Source organism: Capra hircus, chromosome 16 (genome assembly GCF_001704415.2).
Source record: "Capra hircus breed San Clemente chromosome 16, ASM170441v1, whole genome shotgun sequence".
In the NCBI taxonomy this organism is placed as follows: Eukaryota; Metazoa; Chordata; class Mammalia; order Artiodactyla; family Bovidae; genus Capra; species Capra hircus.
The window spans coordinates 962,814-984,273 of record NC_030823.1 but is presented as its reverse complement, the minus strand read 5'-3'; the positions used below and the strand labels follow the sequence as shown (position 1 = coordinate 984,273).

The 21,460-nt window shown below is 38.4% G+C and overlaps 1 protein-coding gene across 7 annotated transcripts in view; it reads right to left on the bottom strand.

Moving 5' to 3' along the window:
• Window positions 1–21,460, bottom strand: part of ZC3H11A (zinc finger CCCH-type containing 11A) — a 44,252-nt gene that overhangs the window by 8,970 nt on the left and 13,822 nt on the right. For all 7 annotated transcript variants that reach the window (XM_005690380.3, XM_013970002.2, XM_018060000.1 and 4 more), the window contains 10 exons: window positions 20,448–20,647; window positions 19,204–19,323; window positions 11,911–12,034; window positions 10,633–10,836; window positions 10,393–10,509; window positions 10,038–10,118; window positions 7,679–7,789; window positions 6,532–6,594; window positions 5,306–5,404; window positions 3,767–3,835 (listed from right to left, as the gene is read on the bottom strand). In XM_005690380.3, the coding sequence (XP_005690437.2) occupies window positions 3,767–3,835; window positions 5,306–5,404; window positions 6,532–6,594; window positions 7,679–7,789; window positions 10,038–10,118; window positions 10,393–10,509; window positions 10,633–10,836; window positions 11,911–12,034; window positions 19,204–19,323; window positions 20,448–20,501 (1,042 nt within the window). In that variant the 5' untranslated portion in view covers window positions 20,502–20,647. The remainder of the gene's footprint in view (window positions 1–3,766; window positions 3,836–5,305; window positions 5,405–6,531; window positions 6,595–7,678; window positions 7,790–10,037; window positions 10,119–10,392; window positions 10,510–10,632; window positions 10,837–11,910; window positions 12,035–19,203; window positions 19,324–20,447; window positions 20,648–21,460) is intronic.

Sequence of the window (21,460 nt, the reverse complement as noted above, 5' to 3'; positions counted from 1 at the left end):
TCCCAGCCAGGAAAATGGACTACTGGGGAAAAGACCTTTAGGATCACAGAAGAAACCTAGACCTAAGCTATGAAAAAGCAACACTGAAAATGAACCGAAATGAAGATAACCAATGAAGAAGACAAAATAACACATAGACCCATTAAAAGAAAAGAGTCTAATTAGAAACCCCAATCAATGAAACAGAATAGATAGCTCAGAAATAAATCCACATACCTACAGTCAATTAATCTTTGACAGAGCCAAGAATATACAATGGAGAAAATACAGTCTCTTCAGCAAGTGGTGCTGGGAAAGTTGGACGGCTGCTCACAAAGCAATGAAGTCAGAACACACTCACATACCACATACAAAGAAAAACTAAAAAAAAAAAGAAAGAATAACTCAAAATGGCTTAAAGGCTTATTAATATAAGACATGACAGAAAAGAACACTGGCAAAACATTCTCTGACATAAAATTGTACCAGTTTTCCTAGGTTGGTCTCTCAAAACAAAAGAAATAAAAGCAAACAAAAACAAAACAACCAAATGGGACCTAATCAAACGTACAAGCATTCGTATAGCAAAGGAAACCATAAACAGAAAGACACCCTACAGCCTGAGAGAAGAATATGTGCAAATGACGCAATCAGCACGGGCTTAACTTCCAACACACACAATCAGCTCATACAACCCAACGATAAAAACACACAACCCGACGGAAAGATGGGCAAGACCTAAACAGACATTTCTCCAAAGAAGATACACAGATGGCCGACCAACAGGCACATGAAAAGATGCTCAACATAAACAATTATTAGAGAAATGCAAATCAAAACTATAGTAAGGCACTACACCTCACACTGGTCAGAATGGCCATCATCAAAAAGTTGACAAATAACGAATGCTGGCGAGGGTGTGGAGAAAACGGCACCCTCCCACACTGTTGGTGGGAATGCAAACTGCTGCAGCCACTGTGGAAAACAGTATGGAGCTTCCTCAAAAAAAAACCACAAACAGAGTTGTCACATGATCCTGCAATCTCACTCCTGGGCATATATATGAAGAAAACTGAATTCAAAAATGTTAAGGCACCTCAACATTCACTGCAGCACTGCTTACAATAGCCCAGACCTGGAAGCAACTTAAACGGCCACTGACAGATGAATGGATGGAGACGTGACAGCTGCAATGACTCCCAGTCACAGAAAAGGGTGAAATCACACCATTCCAGCAACATGGATGGACCCATCACCCAGAAAGGGAGAGACAAATCCTAGGCACTGTTACTCATGTATGTGACCTAAACTATGGCACAAATGAACTTATCCGCGTAACAGAAACAGACTCACGGACACAGAGAACAGACTTGCAGCTCTGCCCGGGCGGGGTGGGAGGGTGCAGGCGTGGGTAGGAGAGGAATGCATAGGAAGCCCGGGATTAGGAGATGCAAACTATCACACATAGAATGGATAAATAACAAAGTGCTTCCTACCATGTAGCACAGGAAACTATATTCAATACGCTGTGATAAACCACATGGAAAAGAATATGAAAAAGGATATGAATATATGTGTTACTAAATCACTCTGCTGTATAGCAGAAATTAATGCAACACTGTAAATCAAGTATACTTCAACAAATTAAAAAAAAAACCCTCAGAACTGCGAGATATCAAGCTATGGGAAAGGACAAATCAGAGAAGTAAGTAAGAAAAGTTCTTGAAAAATAAAAATCCAAGTGAAAAAATAAATCTAACCAAACAACAATAATACTGCAAGGCCAGTAGAAAATCAGCCATCTAGAATAGGGTCAGCAAATAAATCTGGTCACAATCTATATTTCATAAATAAAGCTTTACTGGAACACAGCCATACTCATTTATTTATATACTGCAAACAACTTCTTTCACATTAGTGGGAGAGTAGTTGCAGCAAGAGACTGTGGACCTCAAGCCTAAAATATTTACCATCCAATCCTTCACAGAAAAAGTACATCAATTCTTAATCCAGAAAACAGCCAAGCAAAAATAACAGAATGTGAGGCAAAAAGCAAAGGAACAGAAAGCATGAAGGCAAGGTTAAGACGTGGAGTATACGCCCGAAAGTTCCCACATCTAGTAAGAACTTCATAAAGAGGAAACATAAAAGGGTGGGGAGGACATACTCAGACAAGTTAGAGGAATATTTTCTACAATTAAAAGTTAAGTCCTTAAAGATTCAAAACTCCCAGTGAACACTAAGCATAATGAACAAAAACATCCATGTTTAGATCTCTCATACCCAAGTCCCGCATAAGAGGAAGAAACAGAAAACTCTTAAAGGAGGAAGAATCACAAGCTAGAATCAAGACTGCTGGGAGAAATATCAACAGCCTCAGAACTGCAGATGATATCACTCCAACAGCAGACAGTGACAAGGAACTAAAGATGAGGGTGAAAGAGGAGAGTGAGAAACTTGGCTTAAAACTCAACATTCAAGAAAGTAAGGTCATGGCATCTGGTCCCATGACTTCACTGCAAATGTTAAGAGGAAAAACTGGAAACAGTGACAGATTTTATTTTCTTGGGCTCCAAAATCACTGTGAACGCTGACTACAGCCATGAAATTAAAGATGACGCTTACTCATTGGAAGGAAACCTATTACAAACCTAGACAATGTATCACTTGGCTGACAAAGATCCGTATAGCCCAAGCTATGGTTTTTCCAGTACTCATGTATGGGTGTGAGAAATGGACCATAGAGAAGGCTGAGAGCCAAGGAACTGGTGTTTCAGAACTGTGGTGCTGGAGAACACTCTTTTGACAGTCCCTTGGACTGCAAGGAGATTAAATCAATTAAACCTAAAGGAAAGCAACTCTGAATATTCATTGGAAGGACTGATGCTGAAGCTGAAGCTCCAATACTTTGGCCAACTGATGCGAAGAGTCGACTCAATAGAAAAGATCCTGATGCTGGGAAAAACCGAAGGCAAAAGGAGACTGCGGCAGAGGTTGAGGCAGTTAGACAGCATCTCTGACTCTATGGACAGGAATTTAAGCAAACTCCAGGAGATAGTGAAGGACTGGGAATCCTGGTGTGCTGCAGTTTGTGGGATCACAAAGAGCTGGACATGACTTAGCAACAGAACAACAATAAAAATTAGAGCACAAGAGGAAAATTAAATGAAGAAAATTAAAATTACTTAAATTAAAAATTAAAATTACTTTTAAGTGATTTTTTTATAAACACCCAGATAAAAACCAATGTTAACACTTTGGTGTATTTTTCTTTCTAGGCATTTAGTTTTATTTTTATAAAACTGGAAATCACCTCATACATAAGGACATTTTCTGAGGAATATGTTTCTATAATAAGAAAATAAACTTTATTACCCACCTCTCACCAAAAAAGTTTATGTTGCTCTAAGTCAAAAGCACTATGTGTTCTTTCATAACCTTTCCTCATTCAAAACAGGGAGCTAAGCTTCCGATATCACTATTGTTCAGAATATGACTTCTCATGACAGCAACTATTTTAACACCTAACTATCTTAATTCCTTTTTGTTGAATAGATTATTTCTAGTTTCCAGTTATTACTGCTATCATAAAAAAAAAATCATGTTGCCATCTTTAACCACAAAAAGAGAATTCATACCAGTGAGAAAAATATTACTTAAAAGACAAACAAATCCATACACACACAAAAAACTCCAGAACCTTCAACCTAAGTCAAAAGGTAAACTGGAGAAAAAGATTCTTAAAGTAAGGAAAACTTATCAGGAGCTAGTATTAGGGTTTACCTACCTGCTGCTTCCTCACTGTTTGGACCAGTCGACATGCCTAATCGCTCCTTCAGAGACTTGGAAACTTGGACTGTTTAACAAAAGAAAAGATTTAAAAAAGAAGTTAGACTTCTTAGAGATCAAAAATATTTTTCAAAGGTTACAAATCAGACTTATTACACTTGTTTTCTAAAGAAAATGCTTTTGAAAAATCTCTTTAGGTCTTAAAAACTTGTCTTCTTCACAGTATAGATAAGATTTATAGGAAATCACAGATTCTCTAGAGCACTTTGGAAAGCTCAAAAAAAAAAAGTTACCTCTTTACATCTGAAAAGCAAAAACTACTTAATTTCGGGGAGTAGTTTTGCTATTGTACGACATTCTGAAATCTTACTGGCATCAAAAAGTACCCTGCCTTTTGAAATATGCTCTTTAGCTATGAGTCTTCAATGTAATTAATAGGCAACAGGAAAGGACATTTGATTGCAAAGAAAGAAAGCAACTTCTGTTTACAGGTCTGAGAATGTAAGAAAGAATATAGACCAAACGAGATGGTCTATTTATCAAAGCCTCTTGCGCTAGGGAAGACGTGGAAAGAAATTTCTTATCTTCAGGAGAAGTTAAAACTAAATACAAGAAGAAAAAACACCTTATTTATTTATTTAGTACTTAATACCATTGTTTCAACTGCATGTCATATAACGGGAAAAAATAAAAATCCAACCACTTCTTTCTATACATAAAACTTCAACTATAAAATCATTCTAACTCCCAACTACCTCTCAAATTAGTCCACGCTTCTTCATACCAACTTCTAGAACACTAAATCCATGCCACTACCTCTTCTTGCCTGTATTTGAAAGCCTGCCAGCTCCTTCCTGGAGAGCACTCTTAACCCTCTTCTCCATATCTTAGACAAGGTGGTGGTTCCAAAATGCCAATCTGGGCACCCTGTTCCTTGTTAATAACCTTCCCATTGTTTGCTACTATCTTAGGATAAGCCCAAACTCTCTAAGATTTAAGCCATATTAGGCTTAAAAGACTCTGCATGACCAGCAGTCCCTTCATCCTCTCCTGTTATCATGCTCTTCTTTCCAAATTCTGATTCAGTCACAAGTGAGTCCCTTGAGCTTTGTGCCTTGCACGTGTTACACTCTCAGCCTCTAACCCTTCAACTTTACCTGGATAAACCATGTTTCAGGTCTGAGTGTCAACATCACTTCCTCTGGGAACCTCACCCTGACAGACTGTGAGATCAGGTGCCCTTCCTATGTGCTCTCGTAACACTGTGCACTTCCTGTCACAGAATTTATCACAATATATGTAGGTATTCCTATCTACCATGAGACTACAAGCTCCTGAAGACTGTGATGGTGTTTTTAACCCAACGGTGACCTAGAATCCAGCAGAGTAAACCTTCAAATGTTTGCTGAATGAAAAAACAGACATGAGAAGATAATAATCTAATCCACTTGAGCAAAAAGAACGGCAAATCATGCCTGTTATCATCACAACAGACAAGTATCGGGATCACACACCAAGCGTATTGGAACACAGGTACCTTTCTTTGGTGTTCTGTCAGTGTTAGCCTCCGGAGCTTCAATTTTCTTCCCTAGCCTTTGTGCAAGGCTACGCTTTAATGGAGGATCACTGTCACCACCTACAAACAGAGGGAACTCGGCTTCAGATTTCAAGGTCAAGAAATACAATATAGAATAATTCTGCAAGCTTTCTGCATGTATATGATGTGTTCACCTTCTAGCTTCCTTATAACTCAATGTTAGAAAAGGACTAAAAAGGTACCAGAAAAAAGAGACGACAAAAAATTAGGAAGCACAAATTAACATTTACCAAATAATTAAAACTAAAAATAGAGCATTATAAACCCTGATTCAAGCTGAAATTCAAGATTTAGGAATATAAGGAAAAAAATCTTCATGCACAGAAAACTCTTTAACTGGCCAACTGCTGAAATCTAGGTAGATTCTGTGATTCAATGCAACTGGTATGATTAGGAGTACAGCAAAAGAACCACAAAATTTAAAAATTTCCTGTGACATCAAGACTACAAAGGCCAAAACCTCATTTCAGATAAGAAAGCTAAGATTATGAAAGATGCTGTATCTCACCCCCAAGTTATCAGTCAGGGATAGAGCCAGGACCTAAACCAAGATTCCTAACTCCTGGTTTATTACATTACACTGGTCAATACAAGCTATTTAAATGTCAGAAGTTTTAAAAAAAAACTATTCTTTGGATCACTTAACTGAAGATAAACCTTAGCAGGGTTCTGTAAAAACTTAAAAGACCCTATACAGAGTATACTTTTCTGTCTCCTCTTATTTATACTTTAAATATACAACCAAAAAAATCAAAAAGTTAACACATATGCTGATATTAAGAGATTATTTTCATAATTTTTTACCTAAAATTTCTCAGGCAGCAAGAATGGTATAAAACAAAACAGGTAAGATTTCATATGCATAAGCACATGCTGAACGAGTATGAAAGAAGCTCTGATGTCAGTCAAGATTTTCAAAATAACTCTCTTGAGACAGACACACTAGGGTCACTACACAATAATTTAGTTACATGGTAAAATACTTGCCCTAAGTATAAAGCAGCACTAATAAATTTAACTGAATTTTACATCTGTATGACTGCGCATGTTAAAAACATAAAAAGATTTTATACATGCTTTCAACCAGAAATACAAGGGAGTCAATATCAACACTGACTGGGCACAAGCAAGCAGAAAACAAAGAATATGCATAAAACTTTTCTCACCTACTGAAAATTTTCGTTTCCCCAGTCTCTCGGTTAGACTCAATCTTACCAGAGGTTCGTCCCCTAAAATGGCAAAAACGGAATTTCTCTATCATTATCCAATTTTTCCTGTATTCAGTAACTACTAATGGATACAAAGTATGCTCTGATATTAAGAAAGTCTCTTGGAAATCAGATCTTAGTCATGAGAAATAAAGACTACTGACATTTAAAGGGGGGGGAGAAAATCAACCTATTGAGTAATAATTCAAATAACCAAATAAACAGTCCAAAGGAAGCAATAACACAGTCCTAATTATTAACAGTAACCAAGAACACAAAGACAAGCTGTGTCTAACCAATTGGTTACAAAACTCAGGCTATATTTTTGCTTGTGCACTTCCATATGTTAAATGAAATCACACTTATTCCACTGCTGCTGCTGCTGCTGAGTTGCTTCAGTCGTGTCCGGCTCTGCGCGAACCCACAGACGGCAGCCCACCAGGCTCCCCCGTCCCTGGGATTCTCCAGGAAAGAACACTGGAGTGGGCTGCCATTTCCTTCTCCAATGCATGAAAGGGAAAAGTGAAAGGGAAGTCCCTCAGTCGTGTCCGACCCTCAGCGACCCCATGGACTGCAGCCTTCCAGGCTCCTCCATCCATGGAATTTTCCAGGCAAGAGTACTGGAGTGGGGTGCCATTGCCTTCTCCATACTTCACTGCTAACTCTCCTATATAACCTTCCTTGATCCAACAAGTAGTGAGCTCTTTTCTTAATTTTTTGTTGTCTGAACGACACAACATTTAAATGTATCTGCATACTATATAATTACTTGTCATATTCCTTATTAGACTTAAAACTACTAAAGGAAAAGACTTTTACATTTCTCTCTAAATGAAAGGGTTTATTATAGTTCTTTACCTACAATGGACAGTCAATAAACTCATTGGATAAACAATGTAAAACTTAAATATATAAATATGAAAGCTGCATGATTAACAATTTCAACCTTTTAAACAATAGAGTCAAATGCACTAATTCTCATCCTTCTATCCAATCAACATACTCAAAATCTCCCTGCAAATCCACCAATACACCAAACCCAGGGATTCTGCTCTCCTACTTAGAAGCAGGAACTTACAGCTGCTCAGATCTACCTGTACCTCACCTTGCTTGCTGGACAGAGTTACTGTCCTCACCACAGTCCGGACATTCTCTTTTTCAGGACCTGGCATGGGCTGTGACTGGAGTACAAGACTGGAAGCTCCCGAAGAAACTTCTAAAGAAGGTAAGTCAAAGAACCGTAAATAATCCATGAAAAATGAAGCTATCACAAATCAAGAAATTTTGTTTTTTGAGACCAGGTAAGTCCAATACAGACCACTGGACTACAAGCCAAGCAATCTTTCTGTTCCTGTTTGCCTACAGTGAAATGGGAGTAGGGAAAGGGAAATAATCTTATTTCTTATCTGCCTTTGGCACAATGTGAAAATAAAATATAAATTGTTCTGAGTTACTCAGGCACTCAATCTACTTTTATTTACAGTAAGTAAGGCTAACATTATACTAAAGTTAACCTCAGAAGCACATCAGCTATTAGGTGTGTCAATTCAATTTTTTCCTTCTATACTCAATCATCTGCAAAACATAACCCCAAACTTGCTACAGAACAAGCTTTAACAAGGTGCTTAGAACCAATCCTCTGATTCTTTCTAAATACATTTCACACTATATCTATTAGGTTGGTACAAACGTAATTGCAGCTTCAGACCATGAATTTTAAATCTGTATAACTAGGCTCAAACACATCTTTATGAATCAAAATAGAACCATTACAATTAATACATTTTTTGCCAATGAGAAATAAGTTTATTCCTGTAGTGTAAAAACCCATGCATTCGATGAACCCTTGAAAAGCATTTTCTGCATCCTGCTGTTTGTGAAACCATTTTCCCTGCATAAAGTTGTCAAGGTGCTTAGACGTGGTTATCGGTTGGCGAGAGGTCAAATGAGTCTGGAAGATGAGACAAAACTTCAGAGCTCAATTTTGTTCAACCTTTGAAACATTGTGGAGAAGAACTGGGCCCTTTCTACTGACCAAAGTCAGCTGCAGGCATTGGGGTTTTCAATGCACCTCATTGATTTGCTGAGCATGCGTCTCAGACGTAATGGTTTCACTGGGATTTAGAAAGCTGGAGTGTATCAAACCGGAAACAGACCACAAAAGAGAGACCGTGACCATGTTTTGGTGCGAGTTTGGCTTTGGACGTCCTTTGGAGCTTCTTCTCAGTCCGACCACTGAACTGGTTGCTGCCTGCTGTCACGTACAATCCAATTTTTGTTACATGTGATCGAGGAATGTATATATATGTGTTACATATGATCAAGGAATGGGTCATTGTCATTGTGTAGAATAAGAGGAGAGCACACTTCAAAATGACGATTTTTTTTGGTTTTTGGTCAGCTCATGAGGTTCCCACTTAACGTTCTTCACCTTTCTAATTTGCTTCCAACACCGAATGACCACAGAAAGATCAACACTGAGTTCTTTGGCAACTTCTCATGTAGCTCTAAGAGGATCTGGTTCAATGACTGCTCTCAGTTGGTCACTGTCAACTTCTGACAGCTGTCCACTATGATCTTCATCTTCTTTTTTTCCTTCTGGTCTTCATTTTCAAGTCTCCTTTGCAAAACTTCTTGAACCACCACTGCACTGTTATGCTTGTTAGCAGTTCCAGGGCCAAATGTGTTGCTGATATTGAGAGCTGACTCTGCTGCATTATGACTCATTTTGAACTTGAATTAAGAAAATCAAAAAGTTGAATCTACTTTTTGTCTAACACCATTTCCCTAGGCTAAAATAAATATTAAAATACATAGCAAGTAATAAGTCACTAGCAAAAAACAAAGTTAGAAATGAACATTAAAATGACGTATAACACACATTATTTAAGAATGTATCCCAATATCAAACAGCAAAGTTCAACAATGTAGAATCGCAATTACTTTTGCACTAACCTAGTATTTTTATGGTTGGAAATACCGATCAACCAGACTAAGGCAGGTGCTAGAAGAAAATTCTAGCAGTTCCTGAGGAAGAATTCACCTACTACAAAATAAAGTCTTTCCCCTTTTAATAATAGTTTAGGGAATTCCCTGGCGGCTCAGTGGTTAGGACTCTGAGCTATCGCTGCAGGGCGCACAGGTTCAATCCCTGGTCAGGGAACCAAGAGCCTGCAAGCCACGCAACATGGCCAAAAAGTTCACATGCTATTCTTTAGTTCTATTTCTCAAAATAAACAAGCTCTTTCAGGGTTTCATTGTGTGTGCCTAGCTCTGAATAGTTAAGGACTGAAACACAGCTGCAACGGTTTAAAAAAGCAACTATGATTTAAATAAGACCATGTTTTTATTTAAACAAGCCACAAAAATCAAAATCTATTTGCTCATTTTGGTTCATGCCGAGTGTCCTTTTAGTCTTCCCTAGCAACATTCAATTCTCCATGTTAAAACTCCTGAGAACTCACCACCTTGCTTCTTTGATTTTTCCTTCATTTTCTTTGATTTAATTTCTTCAAGAGTTTTTATTCCAAAATTCAAACTTTCACCTAGGAACACAAATAGCAACCACATGAGGAACTAGCACCATTTTACCCTTGCATTTTATTTGTACATACATAGCTGGCATTCAAATGTTTTCTCAATGAATAAGAGAAAGTATATGTAAGCGTGTATGTGTGAATGAGTGTAATGGACACAAGGAAGAGGGAGGTATTGGTAACCATGAACTAAATTTCAAAGGTATTTAAGATAGTCTGGACATACTCAATAGTGCTGTAAGATTTATGAGCAGAAACTAGCCTCAAAATAGCCCCTTCTTACCTTGTTTTAAATTGACCCCAGGTTTCCGGGCAGAAGTCATTCGTAATCCATTATGAACTTCAAGAGTTGGTTGCAGGGTAGGTGTTTTGGTTTCATCACCTTCCTCAGAAAATTGATCTATATTGTCAACATTTAAGGCAAATTTCCAATTAAAAAACAGATGCAGAGTTTCAAATCTGATGCTAACTCACTAGGTCACCCTGACCTTTCCCTTGTCCTAAAGAAAGAGCTAAAGCTCACCGTCATCGTCTTCGTCGTCGTCTGCAGCATTGATCACCACTGGTGGGTGTGTAGGGCTGGGAACGTTTTCTGAACTTTCTACTTTCATAACACTTCGCAGCTGAGGAGAGGGATTAGACTGGACAGATAATTTGCTCTGCTGAACTGTGAGCTGGCTAGCTTTCACTTCCTCTTCTGGTGACTCAGGCACAGTGGGCAACATAGCTAGACATAAAAAATTAGTTGTAAATTAAAAAAAAAGTCCCAATTAATCAAAAAACTTCCAACTATAATAAGCTTGGTGATTTGAGCATTGTCTTTTTTAATTCATGTCTTTCAATTAAAATTTAATTTTTAATTTCCCCATTTTCCCAATTAGGTTCTAAACTTCCAGGAGGGAAAATGTGGCTTCTAGCTAAAAACTATTCACTCCATGTAAACACAAAGTGGGCACTCAAAGAATAAAAGCTAGATGCATAGTAATTATTTACACATTCTAGACATTAAATCTCAACACTGAAATTCTAGGCTGTAGGATCAAGAAGCAGCTTTTTAAGGAGACAGTGGGTAATACTTTTGAATCAAATCAAAAAGGAGTGAGCGTTTTTTCCCCTTAAAGAAGATAAGAATATACAGCCATCAGATTTTAATCACAGCAGATGTGGCTTTTAAATGGCTGATCACTCCATTAGGAAATTACTTTATAAGGAAATAAATGCTAGCTTTTGACAGAGTGTAAGTTTTATTTTAGATTATACCCTAGAGCAGGATGAGCAAAATTTTTAATATAAAGAAGTATACAATAAACATTTGAAGCCTTGTAGATCTGTGTTTCAACTACTCAACTCTGCAGCAGTAGCAAATTTGGCCACAGAAAATATGTAGACAAACGGGCAGGGCTTCATCTCGGTAACATTTTACTTTGAAATACAAGTGAAAGACCAGGATTGCCAACCCCTGGCCCGGACAACCAAGTTTCTTTTGAAAATCTCTGTAAGCATGGTAAGAAAATGGGAAATGACGTAAGCTGAAGTAACCTAAACTGCCATGCCAGGAAACATTTGTGAAGCAGCACAGCTCTGTCAACAAAGTTTTAATCATGACTGCTACTTTACTGGCTTATGACTGTGCACAAGTCATTTAACCTTAATAAAGTTCAGTTTCCTCATCTGAAGTGAAAATAAAACTGCTCTCTCACAAGACCACAGAGACGGCAATGTTGACAGTACTCTACAAAGTATGCACATAGGTGTTCATTATATAGCAGCTAGCCTTTTACAATTAAAAAACCAAACTCACTTTTGCTTGGAGGTAGGAAAAGGCCATCAACATATCGTCCTCTGTTGTGATGGAAAGCACAGTTTAGTTTCTGACATCCCATTGGCTGATTTTCCCAATAACAAGGAATCTCACTGCGTTTTTTCTGTAAGAGGAAAAAGACATCAGTATGACCTGTATTCATTTGGTCATGTTTTCTGGACAAAGTTCACACAAGGTTAAAATATCTGAGGCATGTGAGGATTCTGAATATAAGGAAAAGGGGTTGCTGAAAGTGACATATCCTAGCATGATGGAGAAATGAAAGAGAAGGGAAGAACTTTGCTGTTCTCTCCTCCTTGCCCTCATCTTAAATGTCCATAATTTAGAAAAGTGCGGTAATATAGTAGGTTAGATTATGGAGTCCAAGATAATAGTGTTTGATTCTCTATCGCATTACTTACTGACCGTGTAATGTCAGACAAATAATACCTCTCAGTCTCACTTTCTTCAGCTATAAAATGGGAGTACAGTAGCTATCTAGTCAGGTTCTTATGAGAAATAAATGAAATAATGTACAAGAAGCACTTAGCAATAAAAGAGCCAATAAACTGCAGCTGTTATCTGAAGCTGAGAGTTCACGACTTGGATAAAAAAATTCTTCCCATTCACGATTTCTCAAAGGCTCATGTAACACACTAGAAAGGTTTCCTTCCCAGGCTACCTTGCTTTTAGAAAAGGGAACAAGAAAAACAAGAATAGAATGGTTTGCTGGATCACCGGATATATGTCCGAGAGAAACACATATTAGTTCTAACACAGACATTACATTAGATGTATATAAAGAATTTCAAAGCAACACTATTGAAAAGAGCTCCAAAATGGAAACAAACCAAATGTATAGCAACACTAGAATGGATCTATTCCAGTATATTCATTCTGGAATACTCTGCAGTATATTCATAAAATACAATGCTATCCAGTAATAAGAGGGAATAAACAATACCATGGGTGCAAAATCAAAAAAGCCAAACAAAAGAGCACATACTGTATGATTCTATTTGCAGAAAAACCAAACAGGCAAAACTTTACTATGGCAGAATGGTCAAGATGGTGACTAGTTTTGGGATTGTGGTGAATGACAATGAGGAGATAAAGGGGGAAGACAGGGTTGGAAATGTTCTATTTCATGATCTGGGTGCTGCTCTATTAGGTACACTCACTCAATGAAAATTCAACATGTAACATAATGATTTGTGCACATTTCTATGTAACTCAAAAAAGTCCCGATAAGCACTTCTGAAAAGTAATTAATGTCTGATTAATAACCTGCATTACGTTAGATGTCTCATAATAAAGCAGCGTAAGCTTTAAATTTCAAGACAAGAACAGCAGTACTATTCAAAAACTTCCACTTTTCAATACGGAAGAAACAAATAGAGAAACAACGCCTGAAACAAAAAGAACCTTAAAGGTATCAAGAAGGGCAATGATCCCAATATCTGCTATACTGGGAGAGTGATAATACACCGTGTTGGTAGGAATATGGAAGAATCATGAGTCCCACACACTGATAACAGAAATGTAAACTACCTCAACATCTCTGAAAGGTGATTTGGTAAAAATTATGTCACCGTGCTTATTTAACTTATATGCAGAGTACATCATGCGAAATGCCAGGCTGGATGAAGCACGAGCTGGAATCAAGATTGCCGGGAGAAAAATCAACAACCTCAGATATGCCGATGATACCACTCTAATCAGAAAGTGAAGAGGAAGTAAAGAGTCTCTTGATCAAAGTGAAGAGGAGAGTGAAAAAGCTGGCTTAAAATTCAACATTCAAAAACACTACTAAGATCATGGCATCCAGTCCCATCATTTCATGGCAAATAGATGGGGAAACAATGCAAACAGTGACAGATTTTACTTTCTTAAGCTCCAAAATCACTGCAGATGGTGACTGCAGCCGTGAAATTAAAAGATGTTTGCTCCTTGGAAGAAAAGCTATGACAAACCCAGACAGTGTATTAACAAGCAGAGACATCACTTTGGCAACAAAGGTTCGTACAGTCAAAGCTATTGTTTTTTCAGTTGTCAGGTATGGATGTGATAGTTAGACCATAAAGAAGGTTGAACATTCAAGAATAGATTCTTTAGAACTGTAGTGCTGGAGAAGACTCTTTAGAGTCTCTTGGACAGCAAAGAGGTCAGCCAGTCAAATCCTAAAGGAAATCAACTCTGAATATTCACTGGAGGAACTGATGCTGACGCTCCAATACTTTGGTCACCTGATGCAAAGAGCCAACTCATTGGAAAAGATCCTGATGCTGGGAAAGATTGAGGGCAGGAAGAGAAGGGGATAATAGAAGATGAGATGGTTGGATGACATCACTGACTCAATGGACATGAGTTTGAGCAAACTCTGGGAGATAGTGAAGAACAGAGAAGCCGGACATACTGCAGTCCATGGGGTTGCAGTCACACATGACGGAGAGACTGAGCAACAACAATGTAAAAGAGTTATGTCCTGCACTTACTGAACTTTATAGTATTTACTAGTATCCCGCTACCCTTAAAAGTTAGGTCTAATAGCTACAACTGCACTTCCCTGGTGGTACAGTGGCTAAGAATCCGCCTAATTCAGGGCACATGAGTCTGGTCCCTAGTCTGGGAAGACTCCATGTGCTGTGGAGCACACTAAGCCCATGTGCCACGACCACTGAGTCCACGCTCCGGAGTCCATGTGCTGCAAGTACTGAAGCCTGTGCTCCGCAACAGGAGAAGCTACCGCACGAGGGGCCCGTGTACTGCGATGAAGAGCAGCCCCGCTGACTGCAGTTAGAGAAAGCCCATGAGGAGCAACAAAGACCCCAAGCAACCAAATGAAAAGTCGCTCAGTCCTGTCCTACTCTTGGGGATCCATGGACTATACACAGTCCATGGAATTCTCCAGGCCACAATACTGGAGTGCTAGCCATTCCCTTCTCCAGGAGATCTTCCCAACCCAGGGATCGAGCCAGGTCTCCCGCATTGCAGGCAGATTCAAGACTGAACCTGTAACCAGCTGAGTTACCAGGGAAACCCATGAAGCTACCAGATGCTACCACTGTTATCACCAGGGATGTGCAACCAAATAAATAAGTACATAAATACATAAACACATAAATAAATGTTAAAAAAAACAAAGCTACCATTTCTCTTTAAAATAACAAGTATCCAATTACTTCTTGAGGTAGCATCTAATGCCAATCTTCCCTGCTCCTGGATCTGTCTTTGCTTCTTTCGTAAAAGCAACCTTCAAATTATTGGATATGATAGCATTATCTTTAAACTGAAGTCACAGAACATTTATTTGACATGTTTAATACCATTACTGAATTTTATTTCAAAATAAAAAGTAATACACAAATAATAAAGATGACTTGGAAAATAAAATTAATACCTATTATGCCATTACACAGTGAGTCACTTATTTTATTACAGAATTCTTAAAAAAAAAAAACTGTAACATGTATTGATTCACACTTAAAAGTTTTCCATATAATTCTGTGCATTTTCACTTAGCAACACATCCTCATAGTAACATTCTCCTACATGATTATTTCTTTAGCTTTTAAAAGAGCCATATATTTAACACATGGTTCAAAGATATATAGCTAGTCCAAAGATACACAGTGAATGCTCCTCATCTGGCGCAGTTTATGTACTATAAAGCTACCATAAGTATTTAACTAAGAAATACGGAACCATTCTGTGCCTTAAGGACCCAGGGACTGAACCTAAGTCTCCTGCACTGCAGGCAGATTCTTTACCCACTAAGCCACCAGGGAAGCCCCATATAATGGGCTTCCCAGAGGAAAAACATGCACACGTATTGCTGCATTTTCACTGTTGGGAGAAGCGTATGTTCTCTGTGAACCCTCATGCAGAGATCATAACAGAAACGCATATATGAGTAACTCCAGACTATGACTGTCTTTTGTAATCAGTGTATCCTTACTCTATCACTGTAATAAATCAGAATTCACATAAAATGCAGGAAACGTGGGAGATATACATTCAATCTCTGGGTTGGGAAGATCCCCTGGAGAAGGAAATGGCAACCCACTCCAGTATTCTTGCTTGGAAAATCCCGTGGACAGAGGACCCTGGCAGACTACAGTTCATGGGGTTACAAGAGGTCAGCCACGACTGAGCACACACACATGCGTGCATGAATGCTTGCATAAGCCATATGCTGAATCTCCTGAGTTTTCTAGAGACTTCCAAATGTATTAGGCTGATGCAAAACTGTGGCTTTCCCATTGTTGAAAGCTGCTGTCTCATGCTGGAATGCATTCTTAAGCAGACGTGATCATGTCATATATAACTTTGATGTGCGTTTGTCACTTCATGTCTTTCTGCTAATGACTCATCAATGCTGTTTATTTTATATTCATTTTAGACTAGGGAAATGATGTAAGACAAAAAGAGAATTCAAGTGATTTTCTTATTCAAGTTCAAAATGGGTCATAAAGCAGCGGAGACAACTCACATCAACGATGCATTTGGCCCAGGAACTGCCAACAAACATACAGTGCCATGGTAGTTCAAGAAATTTTGCAAAGGAGACAAAAGCCTTGAAGATGAGGATCAGAGTGGCTGGCTCAGAAGTTGACAATGACCAACTGAGAGTGATCATTCAAGTTGATCCTCCAAAGAACTCAAAGGTGACCATTCTGTGGTTGTTAGGCATTTGAAGCAAATTGGAAAGGTAAGAAACTTGAAGAGTGGGAGCCTCATGATCTGACAAAAAATAAAAAATATCACTGTTCTGAAGTGTTCTCTCATACTATGCAACAACGAACCATTTCTCGATCATATTGGGACGAGCAACAAAAGGTGGATTTTATACAACTGACAATGACCAGCTCAGCTGCTGGATGGAGGAGAAGCTCCAAAGCACTTCCCAGAGCCGAACTTGCACCAAAAAAAAACGTCATGGACCCTGGTGGTCTGCTGCCAGTCTGACCCACTACAGCTTTCTGAATCCCAGTAAGACCATTACATCTGAGAAGTATGCTCAGCAAATCAACGAGATGCACAAAAAACTCCAACATCTGCAGCCAGCACCGATCAACAGAAAGGGCTCAATTCTTCTCCACAGCAACGCCCAACCACTGCACAAGCAATACTTCGAAAGCTGAACAAACTAGGCGATGAAGTTTTGCCTCGTTCACCATATTCACCTGACCTCTCGCTAACCATCACTTCTTCAAGCATCTGGACAACTTTTTGCATGGAGAACGCTTTCACAACCAGCAGGATGCAGAAAATGTTTTCCAGGAATTCATCAAATCCCGAAGCAATTTATTTCTCATTGGCAAAATGTGTTGTCATTAATTCTATTTTGATTAATAAAGATGTGTTTCAAGCTAGTTATAATGATTTAAAATTTACGATCTGAAACAGCTATTACGTTTGCACCAATCTAATGTATGTTCTTAGAGACTGGCACAGCTTTCCTAAGAGTTGTGCCAGTTTACTCTGCTTGCAATGTTACAGCATGATTTTTCAAAAGTTGCAAGAGCATTTCTTTTTCTGAATGTACTTAGTCAATCTGCTATTTGGAAGACAGCACAGAATGTTATTGTTTATTTGCTAAGTCATGACCACCAGACTCCTTTGTCCATGTGATTTCCCAGGCAAGAATACCAGAATGGGTTGCCATTTCCCTCTCCAGGGGATCTTCCTGGCCCAGGGGTCGAGCCCACATCTTCTGCACAGGCAGGCGGATTCTTTAGCACTGAGCCACCAGGTGCTCAACTGAAACCAGAATGGAGTGGCTACACAACCCCAGACCTACAAATTGCACACTTCGGCTCTTTCTTCTTTCCCCACCCCTTCTCAAACAATTCAGAAAGTCATTATGTGAGGCTGAGAGAGGTAGGAATAGCTGCTAGGGGAGGAAGGGCAAGTGGCCCAGAGCAGAGCGGTGGAAGCTGACTGAGATGAAGAAGGCATCCACGGGATGAAGTGGAATCGGCACAAGTGGTCAGGGTTAGCAAAGCATTTGTGTAGGAGGATAGCCAGCACAATGCTAGAGCCTGAGAAGGGTAGGAAGGCCTCTGTGCAGAAGCAATCTCATTATAGGGTGAGGAGGGTGTACTCATGGAGGTCAGCCTAGAAGGGGCATCAAAGACTAAGCAGGTTGAGGAAGGCAGGATCTTCCCAAGCGGGGGTCTAGTGTCGTCAGATAACAAGCAGGGTGGGCAAACAAGTAGAGCACGTGAACCTGGACAATCCTGTTAGGCCAGAAAGTGAAGAAGTGTTCAAACAAGGATGGAAACATCACAAAGACACAAAAATCAGCTTTAAGGGCTCTTATCGGCCAAACATCTGAGGAGAAAAAAATGACAGTAATGGCATATACCACACTGAATAAAACAGGAAATCATTGAGGCCACACATAAAAAGCTGGAAAAAAAAACCCTTCATTCAAAATTTGATATGAAATGGGATAATTACAAGGTCTCAAAGTACCTTTCCAAAATACTTAATTACAAAAAAAAAAAAAAAAATGTATAGTGAAGCAATCTGGTGGCTACCACCTTCATGAAGTGATGCAAGTTAACATCAGTAATGGGATAATTAAAACTGTACACCACTCAATGGTAAGCAGTGAGAAGAATACCACCTCTGTGCTATTCCTGCCAAAAATATAAGATCTGAATTTAGCAATGAGGAAGTATTAGATGAACCCAAAGTGAGGAACATTATACAAAATAACTGTCCTATAGTGACCAAAAATATCAAGGTCAATGAAAGGCAAGAAAAGACTGATCAACGGTTCTAGACAGAAGGCCAAATCACTATGACAACTCAATGCAGCACATGATTCTGGACTTACTCCTACTGCAATAAAGAACATCACCAGTTCAAGGGCAAAACCTGAATGGGATCTGAGGATTCAATGAGAGTAATATGTAAATATTAATATTCTAATTTTGATGGTTTATCACAGTTACGGTTCAGTGGAAAGTTTCACACTATACTTGCAACTTTTCTCTAAGTTCAGACTGTTTTAAAATAAACACAGAAATATGAATAATCCCTAAATGTATATATGATTTTTACCCTTTAGACATATTACCAAATGGCCTCTATGAAATATGATACTAATTCATACCATAAAGCATCTCGATATTAAGTGAGCATTTCACTAATGACAGAAATTTCACTAGGTCATTAAAAAAGAATTTAACCCATGTTACATAAAATGTTTTTTACTGCCATATTTTTTATTGTCCCACCAGGACACAAGACTACTTACTAAAACACCAACTGAAGACTTACATCAATCTCCATGTGCCGAAACCTGCACACCTGTCGAAAACAGCGCCCTTCTTGCCATAATGTGCAAACAGTTTCATTTCCCAGGGCAGCTTCACAGTGACGGAATGGACAGCTGTCACCCTGTGAACAGAAAGAATAATACAGAAATAACTGTGGGATCAAACCAGCCCCCAGGCAAAACACTCACTGTAAGTTTCTTGGTACCTAGACAAGCACAGAAGAGGAAGGAGAGACAGGTAGACAACAACTGAAGTGGGATGCTAAGAACAATCTGAGGTCAAGAAATGTTTAATTTCCTAAAAGTGATTTCTTGACAGTATCGTTTATCTGATCTGACAACATGAATGACACAAGCTGAGAGATCGGGTTCAAAAATACAAGTGGGGACATTAGGGACCCTTAAAAAATATGTTTTACAGTTAATCTTCAAAACCATTTCATATATCCTGACTTGTATAACTAGCTTTAAGTGGAAAATTAGAAAGTAATTGATTCAAATTTAAGTATAATTCCACATTTCACTATACATTTCATACAATGCTACTATTTGAAATAAAATGCTACTGTCGTGCAACTTGTTGCATAAACTCAAAGCTTTGCGCAAAACTAACAATTTAAAATATAGCACCAAAATGATTTAAGAAAAGTACTTGGGGGAAAAAAAACACATGTAAAGAATTAGTCATAAAGGAATAACAGAAAATAATGGATAAATCTAAATGGAGCTGTAGAAGAAACAAGCTGAAAAACAGGAAGCTCCAACAAAGACAAAAGCTCTAATAAACCTGCAAAAGCATGTTTAGAAAAGTGGCTTTAGGATTCAGCAGGAAATCTGAAGAGAGAAGTCAAATTCAATCCATGACAATTCTATGACTACAATACAATCCACCCATTCATTTACTACAAAGTAAATTTACTACACAAAGATGAAAGTTAGCAAGCCATAGTCAAGTGTTCCTAATTCCTTAAAAGCACCCTGAACAGATTAATTATAGCTATAAGAACACTGAATGATGACTAAATGCTATCTTTTTACTTCTGGAGAGTATGGAGAACATAAAATGAACAGGAAAAAAACGATGAGTAATGAATTCACTTAGGAATGCTATCCTTTACTAAAAATTGACAGCAGATAATAAACAGTTGAGCAAAACATAAAAGACAACTTGGTATGCTGGGAAAAGTTTATTCAATTTTATTAGGGAAATCATAGAAAGAACTGATTTAGAGATGCTAATTCTTACTTTAGTACAAGTAGAATAGAAAAAAAAATAGCAGTCTTCTCCTTGATTAGGCATGCTGAGTAGATCCTTGGATGAGAAGTGGCTTTTTGAAAACAAGCCACTGCTTCCTCTAGGCGAGGACCAGCTCCAAGTCCTCTTGATATGGGTTTAATCTTCCAAAAGACAAGTCAATCACAGAAATCGTCTTTTAAATGTTAATCCTAAAATGAGAAGACAATGAATGACTTCAGGTAAATTCTTTCAACAATCTTCTCCAAGTTACCCTGACCAATGAGCAGAGCCTTATGAAAATTCTGATTCATATTTTAATCTGTGAATATTGTACATTCTCATCTACTATGCAAAATTTTTGTTAAACAGCCATGCTTCTTTCTTTGCATTCTCTATGGTGCTTCAGCATAAATTATGTAAGCATTATATACTCAACAAATGATCTGCAGTTTAGATTATTAACTTGGACTATTTTACACAAGATAATTTGCTCAATTTGTATTTCTGACAAACTAGACTTTTTTCATCTAACAAACGTTTCAATATGTTAACAAGCATTTTTGTTATTTCAAAAGTATATAATTCTAAGTATGTGGAAAAAACTATCTCGCTGGAATAGCTGGTGAACCACTACCCTTGAAAAATCTGTAGAGCAAGCTAATACGATGAAGATGACCCAAGAGCTGCACACCAGTTACACACAAGGAGCAAAAGAAGTTCTCAGGGCTTATTCCTAAACTAGTGCTTATGCAGAATGACCAACATTCCCTCTCCCCCTTAGTCCTTGCCATACCATAGTTCTCGCACTCAAGGGTTCAAGAAAGCAAGCTACAGAAGTAAAAACACATGACAAGAACACATGTCAGAATCTGAGGGGTTTCTACAAACCCCTGCATCAGAGGATAAAGTTTCAGATACATGGATCTAGGGATTTCCCTGGTGGTCCAGTGGTTAAGACTCGCAATTCCACCACCCAGAGTGTGGAGTTGCTCCCTGGTTGGGGAAGTTCCACATACCAAGAG